The 27,688-nt window shown below is 40.1% G+C and overlaps 1 protein-coding gene across 4 annotated transcripts in view; it reads right to left on the bottom strand.

Moving 5' to 3' along the window:
• Positions 1 to 19,315: 19,315 nt before the first annotated feature.
• LOC127570875 (glycoprotein-N-acetylgalactosamine 3-beta-galactosyltransferase 1-like) overlaps positions 19,316 to 27,688 on the bottom strand; it is a 49,340-nt gene continuing 40,967 nt past the window's right edge. For 2 of the 4 annotated variants that reach the window (XM_052016770.1, XM_052016774.1), the window contains one exon: positions 19,325 to 24,196. In XM_052016770.1, coding sequence (XP_051872730.1) covers positions 24,041 to 24,196 — 156 coding nt within the window. In that variant the 3' untranslated portion in view covers positions 19,325 to 24,040. Of the gene's footprint in view, positions 24,197 to 27,688 lie in introns of all 4 variants that reach the window. The other 2 variants (XM_052016771.1, XM_052016772.1) reach the window with 2 other exon arrangements.

Raw genomic sequence — 27,688 nt, 5'->3', positions numbered from 1 at the left:
TAAAGACTGGTATAACAACATGTACTTACTGTGTTCTCCCAACTCAGCCGAATCAACCTTCACTTGATTAGAAAGATATTATCAACATAATTTCCTGTGGGTAAAATTCCCCCAAATTATTCCATAGATTTCCTGTTACCAGTGGCACTCTCACTCAGTTACTTCTAATTACATAGAATTTCACAGCACTAAAACAAGACCTTCAGTCAAACAAATCTATGCTAGTGTTTATGCTCCACCCAGGTCTACTGCTATAATAACTCATCTAACCCCAAGAGCATAACTCTCCATTCTTGCTTCCCCTTAGCTTTTCCAGAATGCTCTTAAATGCATCTGTTATTCAACTTGAATTGGCCTGATCCAATGATCTGGAAGAACCAGTTTAAATCTCACCATGGACAACTGGGGGATTTTAATTCAGTTTAATAAGTGTGGAATTTAAAAAATGGGTAAATTCTATTGAAGTACAAATCAACCGTAATCTAATTGAATGGTGGAGCAGGCTTGAGGTATTCTCCTGTAACTATGTTCCAATTAAAAATCATGCCACACTACAAAATTTTCATTTGGAGGCCTGATGCAAAAAGTGAACCCTTACAATTTCTTAAAATATTAGATAGTTGCTTTAAAAAGACAAATATTAACAAATTTGGGGAATGGGCAGGAGGGTGAGATTAGTTCAGGTGCATTGAGGAGGAAAACATTATGTAGCCTTGACTGGCTGGCTTCTATGCTACAACATTCCATTATTCTATACAATTTGCCTCAAGTTATCAAGAATTTAAATTAAATTGAAGAAATCACTGTAAAATGTCAGTGCTTCCAGTGCAGATCAGTATTTTGAGAAATCACAGGCTGTGATTTTCTGGTCATTGATTTTTAGATAGCTATGCTTCTTGTAAGCCCTGCTTTCTATGGAGATTGCTAGATTGTGGAATCATCCCCGTTATAATTTGTCCCCAAGATAGGTGAGGCTCTTTATGAGATGCACTCTACTAAATCCATCAGGAATTAAAACATAGGCCAGGAATTTCCTTAAGATTTATCTCAATTAACACATCAGCATTGGGTGGCACAGCAGTTAGTGCTAGTGCCTCAGAGCTTCAGTGATCTGGCTTTGATCCTGGTTCCAGTAGTTATATGTGGAGTTTGTATGTTCTCCCTCTTGCCACCAAGATTTCTCCCAAGTGCTCTGGTTTTCTCCCACATTCCAAAGACATGCTGTTTGGCAGGTTAATTGGCTACTGTAAATTACTTAGTATCAGGGGTGAGTGGCAGGAAAACTGGGATGAAGTTGATGGGCATCAGAGAGAGAATAGCTTACAGGGAAATACATGGGGAATGAGATTGGTGGAATTTCTTTGAGAGTTGGCATAGATGGGCTGAATGTCATGACAAAATACGAGAAAATAAAGAACACAGTCCCTGAATCCCTATGACCAAACTGGGGAAACCATTTGAAAATTCTTGATGATAGCTCTTTTCCCTTTTCTCACACTTGTCAGTTTTGGGGGAAATCACATGCCTACATCATGATGCACTAATCTACATGCAAACAAGATATCGCCTGTCAGTCATGTGTTATGTTCATTAGATACTGGGGAATCGGGAACTAGAGGGCATAGGTTTATGGAGAGAGGGGAGAGATTTAATAGAACAGTACAGTATATTATGGGCCCTTCGGCCCATGATGCTGTGCCGACCTATATAAACACCTACTCCTGGATCAATCTAACCCTTCCCTCCTATGCAGCCCATAACCCTCCATTTTACTTACTTCCATGTGCCTATCTAAGAGCCTTTTAAATGTCCCCATTGTACCAGCCTCTACCACCACCCCAGGTAGTGCATTCCGGGCACCCACTACTCTCCCCTAAACTTTCCTCCTCTGACCTTAAACTGATGTCCTCTGGTATTGGCCATTGCCACCCTTGGGAAAAGGTGCTGGCTGTCCACTTTATGTACACCCCTCATAATCTTATACACCTCTATCAAGTTGCCTCTCATCCTGCGTCATTCCAAAGAGAAAAGCCCCAGCTCGCTCAACCTTTCCTCCTAAGACATGTTCTCTAATCCAGGCAGCATCCTGGTAAATCTCCTCTGCACCCTCTCTAAAGCTTCCATATCCTTCTTACTATCCTTCACCCTACTATCCTTTCCCTGTCTCAGTGGGACAAACCTATCCAGAACTCCATGCAAGTGTTCCCTAAACAGCCTCCACATTTCATCTGTGCATTTACCTGAGAACATCGGTTCCCAATTTACGCTCCCAAGTTCCTGCCTAATACTGTCGTAATTACCCCTTCCCCAATTAAAAACCTTCCTATATTGTCTGCTCCTATCCCTGTTCATGGCCATGCAAAAGGTCAGGGAGTTGTGGTCACTGTCTCCAAAATGCTTGCCCACCAAGAGGTCGGTCACCTGACCAGGTTCATTTCCTAGTACAAGATCCAGTATGGCCTCTCCTCTAGTCAGCCTGTCCATATACTGTGTCAGGAATCCTTCCAGGATACATCTAACAAATTCTGCCCCATCTAAACCTTTTGCACTAAGGAGATGCCAATCAATATTAAGGAAGTTGAAGTCTCCCATGACAACAGCCCTGTTATTTTTGCACCTTTCTAAAATCTACCTACTCATCTGCTCCTCAGTGTCCCGGTGGCTATTGGGGGGTCTATTAGAATACTCCCAATAGAGTGATTGCTCCCTTCCTCTTTCTGATTTCCACCCACACTGACTCAGTAGATGATCCCTCCACGACGTCCTCCCTTTCTGCAGCTGTGTTACTATCCCCGATTAGCAATGCCGCTCCCCCACCTTTTTTACCTCCCTCTCTGAGAGGCCATTTTTTCATCCAAGGGGTGGTCCGTATGAGCTGCCAGAGGAAATGGTTGAGGAAGGCACATTAACAATAGTTAAAAGGCACTTGGACAGATACACGGATAGGAAAGGTTTAGAATTTATGGCCAAATGCGGGCAAATGAAACTATCTTAAATGGGCATCTTGGTCAGCATGGTCCAGTTGGGCTGAAGGGCCTGTTTCCGTGCTATATGACTCTATGACACTAATGTTTTTTGCCTTTGCCTTCTCTGTTCCACCCAGAAGCCATTCCGTGTATCAATAACTCCCTAAGGATTTGATTGACCATGAACTATGCCTCTTTTCTCAGTGGCCAAAATTAACATTCCCGGAACTGGCAGAAGGGATAACTAAATTCATAAGAATGGGAAATCTGGCCCCAACTACCACAGTGTGTCCAATCAATTTTAACTTGCTCGCTAGTGGTGGGTCAGTAATTTTAAGTTATTAACATGGCTGTGTGCCTCAGATTTTGGCAATGGTTTGGAGCTGTGGATTGGATATCAGAGGCGGTGGGAATTGCTGGGTATGTGTTATTCCACACTGCTGTGGGTCAGAAGCAGCAGGACCACGTCTCCCCAGCCCTCAACCTCACCTGCAGAGATCTGCCTTTCTCTGTGATCCGATCCACCACGTGCTGCCAACCTCATTATCTGACCTGCTTTCTATTGCCCACTGCAGTCTACTAATGTGGCCACATTCCAAATGGGAATTAGAGAAAAAAAGATGTGTCAATGTCAAATTCAACAGGGTGTGTTTACTTCTCCTGGTTTTCAGGTAGCTAAAAGTTACCTCACCTTCTTCCCATCTCTCATTAAAGATTGTGGCCTAAACGTCAGCTTAACTCCAATATATTCTCTTCTTCCAAATAGAAGTTGGGCGCATCAGAACTTGAGCATCTAATTTCAGCTGACAGACCAGTGCAGCACTGAGAACCTTCTGTGTATATAAAAAAACATTAAATACAGGTGGGATTTTAAGATTTGATGGTATTAAAAAAGAATGGGAATTTTTGGCCAGTGTCCTGATCAGTACTTGTTCTTCATCCTTTATCATTCCAAAAGATATTTAACTGACTGTTCAGCCATTATGAACATCCATCCACACAACCGGCTGTAACGTTTACTCGCACTGTGCGAATGGCATAATGTACTTCAACCTGAATGGTGCTTTGCAATATTTCTGAAAGTCATTGTATGATGCTATGTAAAATATAATTTTCTTCTAGAATTACAGAGTGTATAGTTAAAAAATTTGAAAAGAAATTGCTTTAACTAATAAATAATGGTTGAAAACACTAAGAACCAAAGATACCAAAAACAATAACTCATTAACACTACATATATTCAGAAACTATGACAGGTTAAAATTACCAGTCAAGCTCCCCAGGTGCTTTCGTCGTCAAAGAGTGTTGCACCTGCTCTGCAAAGTATCGCTGCTTTCTATCTCAGGTAATTTAACGTTCCCTTGGGCTATAAATGAAGCAGGGTGATCTTTTGGCATCTCTTTACAAACACTGTGTACAGTTAATATTGTGCGTAAGCTGTTTGGTAACAAAACTGAAACTCCTTGTAAGATCTTGCTGCAAAATATAACCTCAATATGTGCGAGAGAAGAAATATTATTTCAGTAGATGATATGCCAGGGCTATTTTGTCCATGTTCTGTTTTGCCAATTTTAGAAATCACAGAATGATTATAACACAGAAAGAAGCCTTTTGGCCCAGTGAATCAAAACTAGGTCTATACAGGGGCAACCCAGCTGATCCCACTCTGTCCTCTTTCTGTTGCCCAGTCTTTCAGCTACTAATGCAGCTTCCTTTCGAATGGTAAATTGAATCTGACTCCATTTCCCCTGACAGTGCAACCTTAAGCCTAATCAGTCCCTGTGTAGAGATTTTTCTTAGTGCCCCTGTTAGTTCTCTTTACAAACACCTTCATTCAATTCCCCCTTGTTCTTGTCCCTCTGCATCCACAATACTTGGATTTGTAGCACTTGTATCAAGGAAACTTTTTACAGTGAGGAACTTTCATCAAATGTTCATGCCACAATTCAGAAACCAAGAAATGTCTTTCCGATGCTTTTTAAACATTCTTCTGTGTGACTACCACCAATTGTGTGGGTAAGTTCATCGTAAAATGTAGCTTATTACCAAAGACCATACTTGTATGTTATAATACCAAGTCAGTCATTTTGACCCTGCATTTATTTTACTTAATGCTGAAATTAACATTGAAATTTGCTTCCTGGCAGGAATTTCCTGGAAAAATAAATTCAAAGAATGACTCACTAATGAATATTAACAATTTGGGTAAATCAACTTAAATGTATCATTTCTGTGTACTCTTTACTGAGCCAATAAAGTTTCAAACTATATTGCAAGTCTGCACTTTTACTGGTAACTCTTAATTCCTGGAATATCTCTTTCTATACTGATGCCACTATAGAGCCATTTTGGAAGTTGTGCTTTACTTAATACAAGTCATTGGTGAGGCCACACTTGGAGTATTGTGCACAGTTTTGGCCACCCTGTTATAGGAAATACATGGTCAAGTGGAGAGGATGCTGCCTGGACTAGAGGCCCTGGGTTATAGGGAGAGGTTGACCACACTGGATCTTTATTCTTTGGAAGAGAATGAGAGGTGCCCTCATAGAAGTTTATAAAATCATGAGGGGAATTGGATAAGGTGGACGGTCACAGTCTTTTCCCCAGGGTTGGGAAGTCCATGACCAGAGGGCACAGATAGAAGATGAGAGAGATGAGAAAGGTAACTTCTTTACTCGGAGGGTCGTGAGTACCTGGAATGAACTGCCAGAGGAAGTGGTCGAGGCAGGTACAATTGCAACATTTAAGAGGCATTTGGATAGGTACATGGAAAGGTGGGGCTTGGAGGGTTACAAGCCGAATGCAGGCAACTGGGACTAGCAGGGAGGATGGTGTGGGTGGCATGGACCAGTTGGGCCAAAGGGCCTGTTTTTGTGCGGTATTACTCAATGACCCTACTTATAGTCCATGCCAATCCGTTCAAAAATACTTTCACAATTTTATTTAAGAGCAAAATTCTGCAGATGCTGGAAGTCTGAAATAAAACAAAAGGTACTTGGAATACTCAGAGGAACAGTGTTAACATTTCAGGTCAATGACCTTCATGGTTTTATCTAACTTTTCATTTTAAATGTCGGAAGTGATTGGTCAAAGAGTGATGCAATCAAGTTAGCATTAGCAATATTCCTCCTTTAGCATAAAGCAATAAACTGATTTTAACAGACATTTGTATTAGTTAAAAAGTATTTAAACAATGTAAAAAATTTAAACAAATTTTAATAATAAATTTAAAATAGTTTAAACCACAAGAAATTAAACTTTTAAATAAAAATATGGAAAAATTAACAAATCACTGGAATTAACTTTTTAATTAGGTTAGCAAATCCATTCAAATGAATTTACACCAACTATCCTTGGAACTTTGCCTCCAGCCAAATAGTTCATTACCTTTGTCCTCTGCAGCTGGACAATGGAAGTAGCATCCAGATGCACCAGTGCCCGATCTCCAGCTCACCTTTGACTTCTGTCACAGATCTTCAGTAGTCAATAAAGCAAATGAATAAAGTAAAATGCAACTTCCAAGAGACCCAGGATCAGGTATGGAGACTTCCTATTCTAGTTATACTTAGCCATGATGTAGAAAATATTTAGTATTGTGTGTCTTGCGGATCTTGAACTTTATTATTATAAGCCAGTGTATTATTACATCCTTTGGCCAATACAATTGTTCACTCCAAAATTGTCAGAAAAATAAACTGTTTTTGTGGTGGGAAGACAACGCGAACTTTATTAATCCTTTCAACATCGTCTCTCATTAGGAATTATGAAAGTCAGTTTAAGCACCTTAATTAACACTGTCCTTGTAATATCAATGATTCCTGATGATGCACAAGTTACTTTCATCTTTCTTGTCTGATCACTATCATGTTTGTGAAAGAGCTGACTCGCATATTTATTGCGAATAAAAGACCTCTCCTCATTGTTGAACATCATCCATATCATAAAAAATCCTGGCAATAGGTAATACGATAATCCTATTGGTGGACTGCAAATTCATCCAAAGCTTATATTCAAGAATCTGTTCACTGAACCTGTGCAGTGTTAAATCTCCTACAAGAACAATGACTATATTCATTTCAACAGAGGGGAACAGCTGTAAGGGACCCAAGTTTGATTAAGATTGCCCTCACTTTTTCAATTAATTGAGCTAATTTAAATATTTTAAGCCTTTTAACTAAATTTTTCAAATTTCTTTAACATTTTCTTTTTATTGCATTAGTTAATAGGTTGATTAATCTTTTAATAATGTTTGCATTTCCAATTGCCAGGAAGACAGTACTTCACAATCTTCACAGAAAATCAGGAATCAGTTTTTACCAGGGAATCATCACAAGACAAATGCAGGCTTGGGGAAAAGTGAGTGCTCAACATGGGCAGCCTGATTCTGCCAGGATATCCCAGACCATTATTTCATTAATTAAAACTCATCTCATATAATCACAACATCGAGATGGCTTTCTAAATGGCTGTGCCATCTTGTAAAATAATATCCAGTTGGTAAGAGGGAATCAGGTAAAAGCAGATTCTAACGCTGGAAACCGAAAAAGTGTCATCATATAAAAGTAATTAATGGCCAGAAGCTAAGTCATGACCAATAGTAGCTGACAAACACATGCTCTGAAACTAATGGGAGCAGTACTGGATTCAATTATTCATTGACAAATTTCATTTATTTAGTGCTTTTTGGTGTCCAAGGATCACTGACAAGGCTAGCATTTATTACCAGCCCTAATTGCCCCTGGACAGAGTGGCTTAATAGATTATTAAAGAGGGCACATTGGCCAGACGAGGTTATGGATGGCAATTTTCTTCCTCTGAGGGACATAAGTGAATCAGATGGAAAGTTACTGTGTTATTATGTAGTTATAAATAAAGAACTTACAGTTCCCAGTAGACAATGCAGGGCGTCACATGGAGAACAGGAAGTGGCTGTAAAAAGAGAGGGAAAGCAAACTGGTGTTGGTTAATAAAATATGTTCAGATGTTAAACCCATGCAAAGTTTGTCTCTTGATGAAGAACAAACATAACATGGTGTCAGAAGTTGGAGTGAGGTCTGAACAGGGAGAGTAGATGAAAACTGTGTGCAATTGAGAAAGAGACCCAGTGAGTACGAAAGAAAAGCTGGAATAAGACGGAGGAAAAACTGGCCGGTATGGCAAGGGAGCACATTGTTCCTGAAGTTCAGCAGTCACCGGATTTGGCTGAGAGAGATTCAGGTGAGAGGCCGTGAGTTAAGATAAGATAAGATCTTTATTAGTCACATGTACATTGAAACACACAGTGAAATGCATCCTTTGCGTAGAGTGTTCTGGGTTCCCATTATGGATAAGCTAAGTCCTCCCACGCCTATGCAGTTTACTGGCAATCTAACCAATAATTGGAAACGCTTCAAACAGCGATTCAACATATACAGTGGCATACAAAAGTTTGGGCACCACTGGTCAAAATTTCTGTGACTGTGAATAGCTAAGCAAGTAAAAGATAACCTGATTTCCAAAAGGCATAAAGTTAAAGATGACACATTTCTTTAATACTTTAGGCAAGATTACTTTTTTTATTTCCATCTTTTACAGTTTCAAAATAACGAAAAAGGAAAAGGGCCCAAAGCAAAAGTTTGGGCACCCTGCATGGTCAGTACTTACTAACAGTCCCTTTGGCAAGTATCACAACTTGTAAACGCTATCTGTAGCCAGCTAAGCGTCTTTCAATTCTTGTTTGGGGGATTTTCACCCATTCTTCCTTGCAAAAGGCTTCTAGTTCTGTGAGATTCTTGGGCCGTCTTGCATGCACTGCTCTTTTGAGGTCTATCCACAGATTTTCAATGATTTTTAGGTTGTGGGACTGTGAGGGCCATGCAAAACCTTCAGCTTGTGCCTCTTGAGGTAGTCTATTGTGGATTTTGAGGTGTGTTTAGCATTGTTATCCTGTTGTAGAAGCCATCCTCTTTTCATCTTCAGCTTTTTTTTATAGACGGTGTGATGTTTGCTTCCAGAATTTGCTGGTATTTAATTGAATTCATTCTTCCCTCTACCAGTGAAATGTTCCCTGTGCCACTGGCTGCAACACAAGCCCAAAGTATGATCGATCCACCCCTGTGCTTAACAGTTGGAGAGGTGTTCTCTTCATGAAATTCTGCACCCTTTTTTCTCCAAACTTTCCTGTGTTCTCACCACAAAATTCAGCGTCAGAAATTTGCAAAGGAAGATCTAAACAAGCCTGATGCATTTTGGAAACAAGTCCTGTGGACTGATGAAGTTAAAGTAGAACTTCTTGGCCACAATGAGCAAAGGTATGTTTGGAGAAAAAAGGGTGCAGAACTGTAAAAGATGGAAATAAAATAAGTAATCTTGCTTAAAATATTGAAGAAATGTGTCATCTTTAACTTTATGCCTTTTGGAAATCAGGTCATCTTTTACTCGCTTAGCTATTCACAGTAACAGAAATTTTAACTGGGGAGCCCAAACCTTTGCATGCCAGTGTATGTAGATGCTAGTGGAGCGGGAAGGAATGATGAAAAATTGAAAGCGTCCCTTTTTCTGCATGTGATTGGTGAAGATGCTTTGAACATCTACAACAGCTTTCAAATTGATGAGACAGCTTTTGAGTTGGGCATTTTGATGAAAAAATTTGAGAAGTATTTTATCCCAAGTTAAAGCATCACATTTGAGAGATGTAATTTTTTTTCCTGTGACCAGAAACAAGGTGTTAGCTTCGACCAATACTTAGCTGAGCTTCACACACTGAGTCAGTCTTACGAATTTGGAGATTTGAGAAACTCACTAGTTAAAGACAGAATAGTTTGTGGAATTCCAGATAATGGACTCAGAGAAAGGCTTTTGCTTGAAAAAGATTTGACCCTGGAAGAGGTAGTGAGTATGTGTAGGTCAGCAGAAAGCACACGAGCACAAGCTAAGGAGCTGCACAGGGCAGACACAACAATGCATGCTGTGAAAACAGAGAAGCAGCACACAAGGCATTTCCAAACGCTGCCGCAAAGAGAAAGGCTCAAACAGCAAATGCAGCAGATGTGGAGGTAGACACATTCCAAAGATGTGCCCTGCTTATGGGAAGTCCTGCAATAGCTGTGGGAAGAAGAATCACTTTGCAAGGTGCAGCAAAGCTGGGGTTAACAAGAGAAAGGTGCACACAGTCGATGAAGAAATGGAGGAATTTTTTGTGGATTCTGTACAGGCTGTGGCTGCTGGTAAAACGGAATGGATTGTTCCAGTAACTGTGAATGAGACAGTAATTTCATTCAAGCTTGACACCGGAGCTCAGGTGAATCTGTTATCCATGGATGATTATAAAACTCTCACAGTGAAGAGTAAGATTTACCCTGTGAAGTTAAAAGTGACAGGCTACACTGGAGAGAAAGTTCCAGTAAAAGGGGGCTGTATGGTGACCTTTAACCACAAGGGGCAGCACTTAAAATCACAGCAACTGATCGTAGAAAAGAGAGTACAGCCAATATTAGGTCTGGTGCATGTGAAAACCTCAACCTAATGAAAAGAGTTTTCATAGTTTCACATACCAAAGATGACCACACAACACTCATGGGAGAGTATGTAGATGTCTTTGAGGGGCTTGGATGCTTACCTGGGGTACACAAAATTCACATAGATGAGGCAGTGGCTCCTGTAGTCCATGCATGCAGGAAGTTCCGTTTCAACTTAGAGATAAGTTGTCTACAGATAAGTTTGGGTGGCACGGTAGCGTAGCGGTTAGCGCGACGCTATTACAGCGCCAGCGATCGGGGTTCAATTCCTGTCGTCTGTAAGGAGTTTGTACGTCCTCCCGTGTCTGCATGGGTTTCCTCCGGGTGCTCCGGTTTCCTCCCACATTCCAAAGACGTACGGGTAGGTTAATATGGGTTTAAAATGGGCAGCGTGGACTCATTGGGCCGGAAGGGCCTGTAACCACACTGTAAAAATAAAATATAAAAATTTAAAATAAAATAAACTTAAACAACAACGAGCATGCATGGAACAGATGAATGTCATACAGAAACTTGAAGAACCAACAGATTGGGTGAGTTCACTGGTCATTGTGCAAAAGAAAAATGGAGCATTGCGGATATGACTAGACCCAAGAGAGCTCAATAAAGCCATCAAGAGAGAGCATTTTAAATTGCCAACGCAGGAGGAGATCATGTCCCGGTTTTCAGGTGCCAAGTGGTTTAGCAAGCTCCACGTATTGTCTGCGTTTTGGCAGTTGAAGCTTGATGAAACAAGTTCAAGACTGTGTACTTTTAACACACCACAGGGAAGATATCGCTATCTTCGGCTGCCACATGGGATCCTGTCTGCACCAGAAGTCTACCATAAAACCATCTACATGGTTTTTGAGGCCATACCTGATGTCGAGACCATGATGGATGACATCATTGTCTGGGGGTCCACCAAGGAGGAAGAACATGATACTTGACTAAGACAAGTGCTTGACGTGACAAGGAATGTCAAGTTGAAATTAAATGAAGAGAAATGGGAGTTTGGTGTCAAGACACTGATCTTCATAGGAGATGTCATATCTGAAGAGGGAGTGAAGCCTGACCCAAGAAAGACATCAGCCATTGAAAACATGGAGAGGCCTCAAAACAAAGAGGAGGTGAGACGTTTCTTAGGGATGGTGACTTACCTGGCTAAGTTCATCCCTCGACTGTCACAAGTGTCAGCACCACTTAGGTCACTCCTTGAGCAACAAAATGAATGGATTTGGTCACATGAGCAAGAAGAGTGTTTCCAGATGTTGAAAAGGGTCCTAACTGAAGAGCCCGTGCTGAAGTTTTATGATCCGGAAAGGTGTATCAGGATATCAGCTGATGCGTCCCGGCACGGCCTTGGATCAGTACTACTGCAGCAGCATGATGGCACATGGCAACCTGTGGCCTATGCATCAAGGGCTTTAACAAGTGCGGAAGACAACTATGCACAGATAAAGAGCTTCTCGCCAGTACGTATGCATGTGAAAGGTTCCATCAGTACATCTATGGGCAAGCCATTGAAGTGGAGACAGACCATAAACCATTGCTCTCAATTATGTCCAAACCACTGAATGACTGTCCCACAAGGATACAGCGCATGTTGATAAGGCTGCAGAAATGTGATGTGAAGATGATCTACACACCAGAAAAAAATATATGTTTGCTGCTGATGCTCTGTCTCGAGCAGCCGACAGGACAGAAAAGAGTGACCAACAGGTTAATGCAGATATACAGGCCTATGTTGACATGATTGTCACCTCTCTTCCAGTATCTCCGGATAGAACAGAGCAGATTAGGAAAGCAGCAGAGACAGACGAAACAATGAAAGTACTCAATGATACAATACAGAAAGAATGGCCAGCAGAAAAGGATGACTGTCCAATGTGTATTTGGGATTATTGGGCATGCAGATCTGAACTGTCAGTAGTGAAATATATGGTCTTCAAAGGGAACGGGTTTGTGATTCCAGTGTCACTACGCAAGGAAATGCTCCAGAAGATACACAAAGGGCACCTTGGGGAGGAAAAATGTAAACGTAGAGCACATGAAGTGATGTACTGGCCAAGAATGAACCAAGACATCAGCCGGACCACTGCTTCATGTGAAATATGCCTTACCTACAGACCAAAGCAGCAAGCAGAACCACTTACACCACACCCTGTACCAGACAGGCCGTATTTCAAAGTTGGAGTGGATTTGTTTGACTGTAATGGGAAGAGCCATATTATCGTAACAGACTACTTTTCCAATTACCCAGAGGTTGCGACACTGCAATCAATGTCCAGCAAAGCAGTTATCACATTCCTGAAAGCTGTGTTAATGAGGCATGGAGTTCCATGTGAAGTAGCATCAGACAATGGTCCACAATTTTCAAGCTGTGAATTTGAATCCTTTGCCAATGTTTGAGGGTTTTGACATCACCCAAAATCTAATGACCTAGCAGAGAGTTCAGTCAAGGTGGTGAAGGGCCTCATGAAGAAAGTGCAAGATGAACGAGAGGATTTCCACAGAAGTCTAATGATTTACAGAAGTGCATCACTGCAGAATGGCCTTTCACCAGCCCAAGTGCTGATGGGTCGATGCAGACCCACTAACCTTCCAATACATGAAAACCTGTTGACACCTGAAGGAGCACACGAGGTCAAACAGGCTAAAGAGGAAGGGAAAGAAAAACAGAAACGGAATCACAAGACAGCGAAAAGCCTACCAGTCCTGAAGCCTGGGGATCAAGTGCGAATCCGAGATCATGATTCTGGCACATGGTCCACGCAAGGAGTTGTGCAAGAGGAAGTAAATCCACATTCATACCAGATCGATACAGAGCGAGGGACACCTCGGAGGAGGAACCGCGTGGATCTACGACCACAAGCTCCAACCCATGGCTGTGACCCGTCCCCTGTCAGTACACCAAAGGTGCCAGCATAAGGAGAAAATGAACATGTGGACCAGAGTTCCCAGGAAAACACCAATAGTAATGCAGCAAATGAAAGCAACACACCTGCGGAAACAAGTACCAGACCAAAAAGGACCATTAAACCACCTCAGAGACTGATTGAAAGCTGCTGAGTGGACAAGGGTTCTTGGCAGCTTTATAAGGACAAAGTATTGTGTTTGTTTCTCTTTAAAGGGAGAAGATGTGTTATTATTATAACTCCATAATAACACAAAGAACTACAGTTCCCAGTAGGCAATGAAAGGAGTCACATGGGGGAACAGGAGGTGGCTGTAAAGAGAGAGGGAAAACAAGCTGTCTGGTGTTGGTTAATAAAATATGTTCAGATGTAAAACCCACGCGAAGTTTGTCTCTTGATGAAGAACAAACATAAGTTACTAAATCTGTTCTTTTCAAAAAACAAAACACTCTAAGTTATTAACTAAGTTTAAATTCCACAGCTGCCATGATGGGATTCGAACTCTTGTTCTCATTTAAACATTCTATTATAACAAAGCCACACACTGTGTACTTAAAATTGACCTGCAGTTTTCAAGACATTAAAAGCTAATATTCTAGCAAAACAACAAGGGTGAAATGATGTTGCCACTAAATGGACAGTTTCCCATGTTCTTTAGTAACGGTGAAAACAGTGGAGACAGTGTAGTAAATTGTGTGCATGCATATCCTTCAGTATATGTACCATGTGGTATGACCTTTGATACTTTGTTGCATCATCCACTACTGGTAGTTGAGCAGTTTGCCAATAAAGGTTGTTTGGTTAGATGATCTATCACATTGCCTTACTTACCAGTGATATAGAAGAACCCCTGGGCTTCACATTAGTGAGGGGTTTGGGATATTGCTGCTGAGAAAATGGCAGGACAGTAAGTGTGATGGAAATGGAACTGTGTTCACTGGTCAGAGCGGTAACAGTGGCAGGGAGTGAATATGTTCGTGAGCTGGAAAAGCATGAGAGATCGCAACCACTTGCTCCATACATGAAACTGGGAGGAGATGCTTCTGAGAGCAAATGATATTTGCTGAAATCCCAGTGGACGTCAGAGTAACAGGGCTATGCGTTAAGAGGAAGGTTACAACTTACTGGAGGCATGGGAAATACTCATGAATTTTAAATAGCACTAACCACAAGCAAGATCCCTTACAATTATGGGGACTTTGAAAACTTTTGAATCCAGATTTTCACAAGTGACACATTTGTTCAGTCAGGGACAGAAGAGACAATGAGTAAATATGTTGCCAGGTAAAGACGACGTTTTCAGACTTTTCAGGCACTGTGAAATCACGTGCGTGTGGACTGGTAAATGTGAGAATTTAAGCAAAAACTGTTTAACACATTGGTGGCAGGGGCTTGCTTTTGTGATTCACAGCAGTATGCCACAGGGATCAGTGCTGGAGCCTTTGCTGTTTGTTAGATACACTAACAATTTAGATAACAAGGTGTGATTGGTAAATTTGCAGATGACATGAAAAAAGTTGGCATTGTTGATAATGAGGTGGGTAGCCTGAGGCTACAGAATGATATTGATCAGCTGGTAAATTGGGTAGGGGCAATGGAAGATGGAATTTAATCCTGATAAGTGTGAGGTAATGCTTTATGGGGGAATTTAATAAGGATAGGTCCCTAGGGAGTATGTACAAATCCAAAGATCCCTGAAGGTGTCGGTATTTGTGGATAAGGTGGTGAAGGCAGCATACAGGATGCTTGCCTTCATTAGTTGGGGCATAGAATATAAGAGCAGGGAGGTCTTTATGGTGCATTGTTTGGACCACAGCTGGAATATTGTTTGCAGCTGTGGTGACCACACTATAGCAAAGGCGTGGATGCACGGCAGAGGCTGCAGAGGAGATTCACCATGATGTTTGCCTGGAAGGGAACATTTCAGATACAAGGAGAGATTGGATAGGCTAGGTTTGTTTTCCTTGGAGCAGAGGAAATAGGGGGGAGGGGCGGGAGCATAGGCCTGAAAGAGGTGTACAACATTACGAGGGGAATAAATAGGGTAGAAGCTAAGAAACTTTTCCCCGTGGCCAAGGTGTCTATGACCAGAGAGCATAGGTGTGGCATAAAAGTATCAAAGGAAGACATTTTCATCTAAGGGATGGTTGAAATCTGGAACATGCTGCCCAAGGGTGTGAGGCAGGTACTCTCACAACATTTAGGAAGCATCTGGACGAGCACTTGAATCACCAGGGCATTGTAGACCAAGTGTGGGTAAAAGAGATTAGTGTAGGTAGGTACTTGATGCTCAGAATAGACATGATGGGCCAAAGAGCCTGTTTCTGTGCAGCATGGCTCTCCAAGTCCGTCAAAACATCAGCTTTATTCCCTTTAAAGTTATACTCAGATTAAGGGACAGCAATAAAGGGCCCAATAATCATTCGCTGATTCATGGAACTGGCTTTATTTAATTTGCAAAATGCACAGTAAGAAAATAAGCATTTATAAAATGTTTGAAAGAAACGATGAAGAATGGTATTGGGGAAGAGGATCAATAGCTTATCAAGACACAGTGAGGAAGATAATGGGTTCAGCAGACTGCAACCTGCTCAGAAGAACAACTAATAGTTCAATCAAATTGCAATAGAAAATGTTCATAATTCACAGCAGGTTAGGCAGCATTTATATAGAGACCAGATTGATGTCAAACGGACTATTCCTTTTTCTTTTTACAGTTGCTAATAGATCTGAATTATCTGCATTTTCAGCTTGTTTTAAATGTCCAGCATTTGCAATTTTATCTTTTTATTTTAGATATTTTGATTTGATTGAGACGAGATAAGACTGCTGCTGGAGGAGCCCCTGCGAATCAGAGAGCTTACTTCAGATCTACTTGGATTGGGTGTGAAATGTACAATTGTTCTGACAAGGTATCCCATCCAGAGGGTATTTAACTGTTGGAAATTCAGAGAATGTAATTCACTCTCATTGAATGCCTGTTTTATTTAAGCATGTGAGAGCCATTTCTATAGTGGCTGTCATGTCTGATTAAAGGTTGTTGGCCATATATCTGTTGGGAAAAAGTCCTCAGGCTTTTGAAAGTAATCTAATATACTCTCTTTGAGCAAATGATGTAATAACATGACTTATTTGCAACAAACAAGGTAAACGTGACAGATAAATCTTGATTAAGTTAAACCCCTGAAGCAAAAACCGATAATTTTGGATATTTCTGCTGATTTACCCATCCAGAGGTTTAGCTTTTGTTCTGTTCTTCAAAGAAATAAAAAGGTGGAAAGCTATTGTCCTAGGCAACTGAAGGAGAAAATAAATGAATGCTGAATTGAGGTTCTGTATTTGAAGGATCACTACATTGGAAACATTTAGTTTCGTTATTAAAACTGACCCCATCCCCTTCTGCCCTAATCCCACCCCATCTTCAACACCACAGATAAGCACTGCCACCATGGCTTACTTCTGCCAAAGAGGAAGAGATGTGTTACCACAGGATGTAAAACCAAGTGGAAACTTTAAATGGAAAAACTTTCTATAGACACTGGAGGTATCATTACATTGCTCTGTTTCTCCATGTTTTAAAGGAAATGAAACCCCTCCAGATGTTTTAAGTCAATGATAAATAACTTCTAACCACATGCAGCCCATGCCTGCATTTAGCATGACTGAGGTGACATTCGGGCACAGGCTGGTAAGGTGGCAAATAACCTTCATGCTGCAAAAATGCCAAATAACAACACCTCCAAAAAGAAAGTCCACTCATCTATTCTTGACATTTACTTACAAGCCTTGCATTGATAGTAGGAAAATTATTGGAAAATATAAAGGGATAGGAATTAAGTTCACTTGGAAAGACATGGACTGATTAGGAAGAATCAATATGGAAAATGATTAGGAAAAGTCACCCCTCTCTGGTGCCATCTTTGATCCAGAACCCTACAAGAAGTCCAGGTACGACCTACAGAAGGCCATCGTAAGAGCGAAAAGGCAATTCTGTGTGAAGCTAGAAACACAATTGGACACACGACAGTTGTGGCAGGGTTTGCATGTGTTACTTCCTATAATGCCAAACCTAACAGTATAAATTGCAGTGATGCTTCACTCCACGCCAAGGATGAGCTCAATGCCTTTTATGCACGCTTTGAAAAGGAGAATAACACTACACCTGTGTGAATCCCCACAGCATCTGGTGACCCTGTGATCTGTCTCGGAGGTCGACGTTAGAAATCCTTCAAGAGGGTGAACCATCACAAGGCATCAGGCCCAGATGGTGTACCTGGCAGAGTACTGAAAATCTGTGCCAACCAACTCGCTGGAGTGTTCAAGGACATCTTCAACCTCTCACCGCTGCAGAGGCTCCCCCCCCCCCCCTTCAAAAGGGCATCAATCATACTGGTGCCCAATAAGAGCAGGGTGAGCTGCCTCAATGAGTATCATCCGATAGCACTCACATCTACTATGATGAAGTGCTTTGAGAGGTTGGTCATGGCTAGAATTAACTCCTGCCTGAGCAAGAACCAGGACCTGCTGCAATTTGCCTACCGCCACAACAGGTCTACAGCAGACGCAATCTCACTGGCTCTCCACTCTGCTTTGGAACACCGAGACACACATGAGGCTAGGGTTTAATTGATTACAGTTCAACGTTCAACACCATATTTGCTTCAGTATGAATAACCAAGCTTCAAAACCTGGGGCTCTCTATGTCCCTCTGTAACTGGATCCCTGATTTCCTTATTAGGAGACCACAGTCAGTGTGATCGGTAGTAACATCTCCTCCTCACTGACAATCAACACAGGCACACCTCAAGGATGCGTGCTGAGCCCACTGCTCTACTCTCTCTTCACATGACTGTGTGGCTAGGCACAGCTCAAATGCCATCTATAAATTTGTCAATGACACCACTGTTATTAGTAGAATCTCAGATGGCAGCGAGGCTTACAGGAGTGAGATAGATCAGCCGGATGAGTGGTGTCACAACCACCTCGCACTCAGTGTCAGCAGCAGGACCAAGGAACTGATTGTAGACTTCAGGAAGTGAAGTCAGGAGAAAACATACCGGTCAAGACTGGTTAGACTTATATCAACTGGACTGAAATATACAAGCACCTAAGGGATCATGACAGGGTGGGTGTGGAGAGAATATTTCTGAGAGAATTTGGAATCAGGGTCACCCAATTAGAGCAAAAATTAGGTGATTTTTTTTCCTCTCTCAGATTTATGAAATTTAGGAATTTCTTCAGAATGTGAGTGGAAGCAGATTCATTGGTTATTTTCTTTTTTTGGCGGAGTACCAAATTTGGATGATCACGTTGAATGGCTGAATGCCCCGCTCCTGCTTGCTTTCCATGTTGTTTTGACAGTACTACAAATGCTGGAAATGAAAATGCTGACATTTCTGATCATCTTAAGTAGTTCAACTTTTTTGGAAGGCTGCAATAAACTTAACCATAAAATGAAGTGCTGTTCCCAGAGATATTACTGATGTAGAAGACCAAAGGTAAGGGGGTTCGAGCTGGAGTGAGATAGAGAATTCATCTGACAGTAGCTTACAGTCATGCTTGTGAACTGACTAGAGGTGTTTTGTACAGTGGCCACTAAATCTGTGTTTTGTTTCCCCACTGGAGAGATTACAGCCTTGATATTTCAAGCTTTCTATTCAATGTCTTAAGCTATTGATACTGCTTTTCCCATTTACACTTCCTCCACCTTTCATGCTATCATCTATCTAGATGCATACTTGTTGCTTCTTTTCTAACATTTATTCTTGTAAGACCCACATTTTCATCTTAAAGTCATCTGCAACCAGGATGTACACATGGTATTTCATAGCCATATAAAAACATCAGAAAAACTAGAATTAAGACATGCCAATAGCTATTTAAAATGAAAACAAATTTAGTGCAAGGGGGAAAACCCCAGGTGTATCTGAATAAGGTTACTCTTAAGAGAATTGTAAGGAATAAACATTACTTCATTTTATTAAAATCAAAACATTTAAAGTGATTCACAGAAAGATTCATGGTAAAGAATGTACAATCATCATATAAATTCAAAAAATTCAAATGACCAATTTCATCAGAAACTTACCACAGATCGAAAGAAGTAATATATAATTGTATCCTTACAGATGTATGCAATAAAAATAAGATTGAAAATACTTTATTTCTAAAGTTGCTAGCTCCCAACTAAAAATACCAGTTCGCACTGGGACCTGGGTGCACTTTCTGGATCGAGATTACGGTTTCCAAATTATCAAAAACAACCCTTGCAAGATGCTAAATTTTCAGGCAACGGGAAAGTTTCATGATTTAATAAACTAATTAAGGTCATCTGCAACAATTCATCAAAGAGTAATTTTCCATAATTTCTAATTATTAACCATGTAAAAGAACATCTCAGACAGAACATTTTTATGATGTCTTGTACATTCTAGAAGAAAACTGTTAAACAGCAACTACAGACCTTGCCATGGTTTCCTGAAAAATACTGGATGCCCCGCCAAGGATGCCATTGAAGATATCAAAATCTGCTTGAGAAGGAAGATGCTGGCTGCCCATTCACACTTAATACTCAGCTCTTGCAATAGCAAGTTGATCCTATTTTCATTATTGATGGCATGTATAGACATACGAATGCACATCAGCTATCAAAGATGGCTTTAGCTACATGTTATAGAGACATGCATAAATGGGGCAGAGTTGCCACTAATTGTTTTTCTTTTAGTTTTGAAGTCCTGCTTTGGGTGTGGTCTTATAACATGTACAGCGAAGCATCAGAGTGAAACTGAATGCATGACATCTGCTGCAAGAGGAAAGGGCTTAATACACCACCTCAGATATTGCAGTGAAATTCTAACAAAGGACACTAGTTTCCCATTTTCTAAATTCAGTACCTTTATGTTTGTACGTTGGAACTACCCTTTGAACAGGAAACCAAACTCTTAAACACAAAATTTGTTAGAACAAAGCTTCAAATATTCTCATTGAAAAGGTGACTGATACACCCACACCCACGGTTATGCATACAATCCCAAAATCTTAAGTAATTCTCCCTGTATATTTACGTTAATTTTTCATGTGTTGCATGTTCTGCACACCAGAGTTTTGGGTCCCAATGCAAATAACAGAATGTTATATTGTTAGAAAAATTCGTTAGAAAAATGTCCATAATCTGCATCGAAATCGATGCCCATATGATACATAAATGTTCGGGTCTTTTACGTGCACACTATGAAAAGGGTACAGGGTTTATCAGGAAGAATTTTACCTTACAAAAATGCATTTCAAACATTGTACATGTAAATCAACTGCTCAGATTAAACAGACTAACCAACTTTGTGCAGATGTTTTTTTAAAAAAAACACATCAAAGATAAACTGCTTGTCCCAATTACACAGGAAACTAGATCAATATTTGAACATTGCAAGGAGAGTCCAATTGATTATGCTAATTTTCTTCATTCACTTTAAGAAACAACAGATCAAGTAGCATAAAGTGTTTCTAAAAATAGTCAAGCATCTTCTGAGAAACTTTTCGCTGAACTTTATAAGTCCAAGAACAGAACTCATGAACAAGGAGTTAATGATAAACCTTCAAGAAACACTAAGTATTGTGTCCCTTTCCGGTGGCACTATTTGTGAAAGAGGTAAAGGCTTTAGCAGGGGTGCAGAAGAGATCTAACAAGTGCATTTCAGGTATGGGGCACTTTGGTTATGTGGAAAGAATGGAGAAGCTGAGATTATTCTCCTTGGAACCAGAGGGTGCAATGGGATCAGATTGAGATATTTAAAAATCATGAATAGTACAGATAGAGCAGATAGAGGATATCAGTTCCCACTGGCAGAACACAGATTATGATTTGTAAAATCAACAAAAATTGATGCAAGGAAAAATTTTTTTTTTAAACGGAGTGCACAACAACTGTCAGTAGTAATAGTGGAGGAAGATTCAACTGTAGCATGCAAAAGGGAGCTGGATAAGTATCTGCAGGGAAGAATTTCAAGGGCGATGGGTGAAGGCAGTGGATTTGGACTAGCTGGAGAGGTGGTATGGATTTACCCACCAAATGATCTCCTATGTAAGGATTCTGAGATTCACCAATTAAAACTTAATCACTATGTTTATTTAAATTTGATTTTGGCAGAGTTTTGCCAAAAGCCAGTCAATGGTACATTTATTGGGCAGTCTATACTAATTAATCAATTGTGCAGTGACACTGAATAAAACCACTCATTAAACTCAGTTAATCATATTAACATTAAATAATTTACAAATATGTGTATGCATAAGAACCTTAGCTTGTGTTTCATTAAATGTATATGATTGACAAGAGTATAATTTAAAATGTTAATGCCCCATGAAGGAATTTCCCAATTTGAAGTTACATACACAAATGTAGTGCAATGGCATCAACTGTAACTGAATATCAAAGATTTAATCTCTCTTGCTTTCAACAAGAGTGGTTCTGTTATTCAAACACATTACATATCCTGGAAATACTTAGCAGATCAAACAGTGTCATCAACCTGAAATGATAACTATCTCTCTCCACTGATCCTGCCTGACCTACTGAATATTTCCAGCATTCATAGTCTGTCAGATTTCCAGCATATGCATTTTTTTTTGCTTTTCAGCATTTCATATCCTGTTTGCCATGTCTAGCAATGTCAAAATGTAATTTGATTTAGCAGAGATGATAAAATAATCCCATGACCTGTGTAAATGGGGGCAGCCAGAATACAAAAAATAAAATATTTTCTCAGAACATACATTGTGCACTTGTATAAAATGCTCTCCTTTACCCGTGAGTGATCTTCCACTTCAGCCATTAGTTTACATGTTGATTCAAAGACATATTAATATACTAAAAAAAAGTCATCTAAAAATGCCGTGACGATGGACTTGTTTACTTTTAAGATCTATTCGATGACACATTTATATAAACATACAAAACTCAATTCACTTCATTGCAATTTACCCCAAGTCTTAGTTCTTGATAAAAAAAATTCCATACCAAATCCAGATACTGAATGTGCATATTTTAAAAGGCAGAAAAAATGCAACTTTAATTTAGTAGTCATAATGGTCAAATATGAATATTAATAAGACTCCGATAATCAGAAATCCCGATGGTTTGGATTTTGGATCACTCAGTAGTCCAATCATCTGTGCTGGGGGTCCAGAGTGCAAGCAGGCTATGCAGCCAGAACTAGGTTTGGTGTCCAGAACATCAAGGTCAGAAATGTGGGTAGGTTTGTGGCTTCAGCTGGGGTCCCATGTGCTTGTATATTTCCCACTCCCTTTGAACGCACTGGATCACTGAAAAATATTATCATCGCTGTCTAATATTTCTTTAAAAAACAAAATAAAAATGTGTTTGGGTATCAATAGGAGTAACATCCAATTGTCCAGAAAATCTGCTGATACAACACTAACAGTCTCAAGAGAGCTGTATTATCGGAGATTTTTTGTATTTTAGATTATACCCATCCATGCATGATCCAGTTTTCCCAAACAGCTTAAGAACTACAGACCATTAAAGGAAAATTTAAAAAATCAAGTACATCCTTAATAAAGAGGTTGTTAAAATTTTGAAAATTCTTTCATAGCACTAATTTGAAACAGAATCCTTCAATTGTTTTTAAAAAAGAGAAATAGGTATGCATTTGACAAATAGGAAAGTTAAGATAGCATGAAATGTACAAAGGGGCATGGGGATTTAGACTAAGGATCACATTGAGAAAAATTATCACAGACAGTGGGTAAATGCACAATATATGAGTTATTGAAGGCCTTCAACAGGTTGGTGTGTCTAAAATAAATAAATAATGCAGGACTGTAGGAGTAAAGTAGGAAACTGGGGATAATTGAATAGTTTTTTCAAAGAGGTAAGAGCAGGAAATGGGGCTGACTGAATTACTTTGCTATGGCAAATGGTGGTCGTTTTGATTTTGCCCAATATTGTAAAATGAATGAACCATGTATGTCATAGATCTTTCTCTCCTTTGACTAGACATGCAATAATTTTTTTTTAATATACATGATCCTTAAATCAAATTGCTCTCCTATTATCCATCGCCTACTTTGAGTCTTGTTAGGGTACAATTCTGTAACTATTACAGTTCTCCAATATTTTTGGGGGGGAAATAAAACCACCACGTAAGTGTACGACTCCATATAGAAAGGCCTACAGAAAAGTCTAATCATCTTTGTACCCAAAAGCATGTTTTCCAGCAGGACCACAAACAGCAACCAAATATTTTTCTTCTTCCTATCAAGCAACATTGAATCCAGTCATAATACCCTCAAGCTGCTGCTGAAAGAATGCAGCAAACCCAGCACAGACCAAGAAGTAAACAAGACATCAAAAGGCAAGGCAGTATAGTTCCCACTAAGCCACAGAGGAACTACAAGCTATTTATAGTGATACAAATCTCTTTGCTAGTCAATTCAAGGCAGTAGTAAAACAAAAATCCCACTGATGTCCACATGTAATCATTTTCATCCATGTGAATTGTGACTTTTCATATAATTACTTCTGTTGCTTGTAAGGCTTGTACGGTCCAGTGTAACTTGCACAAAAAGAAATTTCAGAAACATTTTTGATGACCATTCATTTCTAACACAAATTCTCACAATTTTGTCACCTGCAGTGTCACTTGAATGGAAGTTTTACAGAAATCTATGTAATTTCCAATTTCTTTGCTTCAGAGTCTGGATTATATCTATACTTGTAGCCATATGGCCGTAGATGATAAGTCAAGTATTCTAAATAATACATGGTTTTAGAATCAATGTAGTGGAACGACACTGCCAGATCAGAACAACATCCAGGTCCCTAAAGAGAAAACAAACTACATTAAAAAAAATTCAAATTTACAGAAGTCTGATGCTAAATACAGGCAACCCCCATGTTACAGCCATTTGAGTAACGAATTTGCTTTTACGGAATTCGCAAAACACCACCCAAAATTCACGGAATTTATGTGGAAGTAAATAAATAAACACGAAACATTTTTTTCAGCTAGTGTTTCTTGACACAAGTACAGAAGACATGGCTTCACATTACGGGAAAAAAGACACGAGATTTGAACTGTTTTCTCAGAAGGCAACCCCCGTATTGCGGGGGTCACCTCTACCCAATCTATAATCATAAAAATAAAATAGATATATTGCCACTAGATATTTCTTTTAAAGAAGGTTTCCCTGAATCTCATTGTCCTGACCACAAACTATTACTATCATCCCATTATTTAGATTAGTTTATTGTTATATACACCAGGGTGCAATGAAATTCCTTGTTCGCGTGAAGCTCGTATGTCATTCTGCACATATGTCAGCTGTGACTCTCTTACTTCTGTGACAGAAGGTTGCTCAAGTCTCACATCAGCAAGTGAAACTGCGAGGACTGCAGACCCATGCAGGATAAAGAACCCAACATCTTATGATATGTGAAGTTGACAGCACAGCAGTTAACACTTCTTAACAACAACTACAGCCTTTGAATTTGCCTACATTCTGCCTATGACTGATGAGGCTAGTGTGGGACTGCCAGATTTTGCCACCTGTGAGGCAGTTGGTGTTTGATGGGGGGGGGGGGGGGGGGGGGGAGAGAGTGGGTGGGCAGCTAGGGAGGTGGCATACCCCTCCCCCCATTTATGTTGGGCTTCCTTGTTCTCCTGGTGTATAGATTCAAGGTTTTTGGTGCTCCTCCACTTTGTGTGGTCATGGGTCAGGGATCCTTGGCAGTCAGTGAAGACACTGCACCTTCCCAAGGAGGAAGTTTTGAGAACATCTCTGAATCGCTTCCTCTGCCCAGCATTCGCTCCTTAACTGTCACATTGCTTCAACCGATCAGGAAAAGGAGCTTAACCACCCCATAATTCCTACGTTATTTCACACTTGCAGAGAAATTCCCTTTGTTCCACCTTTTGCCCTCCCCCACCTTCTCTTAAGACCATAAATTATAGAAGCAGAATTAGGCCACTCGGTCCATCGAGTCTGCTCTGCCATTCGATCATGGCTGATTTATTTTTCCCTCTCAACCTCATTCCCCTGCCTTCTCCCCGTAACCTTTGATGCCCTTACTAATCAAAAACCTATCAACCTCCACTTTAAAGACTTGGCCTCCACAGCAGTCTGTGGCAATGAGTTCCACAAATTCACCACCCTCTGGCTAAAGTTGTTCCCCCTCATCTGTTCGAAAGGGACATCCTTGCATTCTCAGGCTGTGCACTCTGGTCCTAGACTCTCCCACTACTGAAAACATCCTCTCCACGTCCACTCTATCCAGGTCTTTCAATATTCGGTAGGTTTCAATGAGGTCCCCATCCTTCTAAACTCCCGCGAGAACAGGCCCAGAGCCATCAAATGCTCCTGATGTGTTAACCCTTTCATCCCCAGGCTGGCAGTTCTAGGTAAACTATATTGAAAGTACACAGAAGGCTTAGGTGTTTGGTATGAGCAATCTACAGTGTAAGCTGTCACACTGCACAACGCTGTAAGCAGCCCACCAAAAGATAAAGTATTATTGGCTCTTTAAGTACATGATTCCAAGGGAAAACAGCCTTGGTAAAAGCTGGTTGGTCTGGAAGTAACCAACATCTCTCATGCTTTGGACAAAATAAGTCAAAAATTACATTGGAAGGCTAGACTGTGATTTTGGCACCAATAACAACCCCAACTGAATGTGGGCTTGAATTTGTCATATATCACCAAGAGGCTTGGAAGCTGTCACAATCTTGCTCTGCTCTGGATTAAACATATTTACAACTGCACAGAATTATTTTCTTCCACCCAGCAGTAGGAGATCAAATTTTTAGTCCAACATTTTTCTACGTGGCCTTAAAAAATATTTAGTTATATAAACGACAGAATTATGTAAGCATACACCCAGCTATGTATTCAGTACATCAAGAAACATCTCCAATGATTTTGGGTGACTAACATTTCAATATTTACATTTATGTTATTAACACTATTTGTGATCCTGTGCTACTATAGCCATTGTAAATACAAAATTGTGGCAGTCGCACTTTCACATTCAGTTATCATAGCCCACATGTACTTTGACATTCATTGTCGTCATATCAATGAAAGGAATTTGATTTTGAGACACCGGGTAGTTAATAGCACACTGAACGACAACAAAGTGGGGATTAAATTTAATGTCTGGCAGTTTCAGGGTTAAGGCTGACTACAATTTTCTGGCATCATTATTCCTTTCTATAAAGTTGGGCAAATAACTATATTCAAATATTGAACAGATGATATAAATTTACCTAAGGAAACTGTTCAAAGTTCAAGCACACTTCTTGCAGATTATGAAAAGTGGAATAAAAGGCACTGCATTCCTTTAAGGCAGAGATGTTGATTTAGCTGTGGAATATGGACTGGAGGTCCCCAAATATAACCAGTAGTCTACATTCTACTGCAATGCCAGAAGTCTATCCTACTGGGCTTCTTGTGCCACATGTCCCTTATTTGATCTTCTATAAACCCAAAGGACATGCAAAGATCTATTGTCCATAATCTAATTTATACGAAGTCCTGTTAACCCATTTTTTTTGTGTTCTATAATCTAGACTGCTTCTACTAAAGGAAAGGTAGACAAAGTCTTTTCTTCTTCCATAGCACATCAATAAGCTCCATAAAGTTCTCATCTGAGTTTTCAAATCTTCATCCTTCTCTACTTTTCTTCTTCTCCACCCCTATAATCCAAAGCTATCCAGGCCCAGGCAAGTCTAACTTTTTGGTTATCCCCAAATTTAATTGCCCCATCATTGCTGATGGTCTCTTCAGTTGCCAACACTCTAAGTTCAGGAAGCACCCTCAAGATCTTTCCATTTGCTTAACTCCCTTTCTTGTTGGAAGACACTCCTTAAAATCTGTCACTTTTGGCCAACTGCTACACTTTAGTCAAACACATTGGAACATTTGGTCAACTAAGAGTCATTAAAGTAAACATGAATTATTGTTGCAACATTTTTGCTGCAGATAAGTACACACAGGAAATGCAGACCAACTAAGAACCAGAAACAAAATAAAAAAGCATATAGGATCCTGGGACTTAATAAAGGAAATGAAATCCCAATATTCATATATAGAGTCACAGTACAGGATGGCAAGATTAGGGAACCGTGGATGAGACTTAATAAAGGAAATGAAATCCCAATATTCATATATAGAGTCACAGTACAGGATGGCAAGATTAGGGAACCGTGGATGAAAAGGGACATTGAGGAGCTGAAGGAGAAGAAAAGATATGTCAGGTGTGGGCAACTGAAAACAGTTAAGTTTCCTGAGTAATATAGAGAATGTAGGAGAGTAC

The sequence above is a fragment of the Pristis pectinata genome, chromosome 5 (assembly GCF_009764475.1).
Source record: "Pristis pectinata isolate sPriPec2 chromosome 5, sPriPec2.1.pri, whole genome shotgun sequence".
In the NCBI taxonomy this organism is placed as follows: domain Eukaryota; kingdom Metazoa; phylum Chordata; class Chondrichthyes; order Rhinopristiformes; family Pristidae; genus Pristis; species Pristis pectinata.
This window is presented reverse-complemented; position numbering and strand designations above follow the sequence as displayed.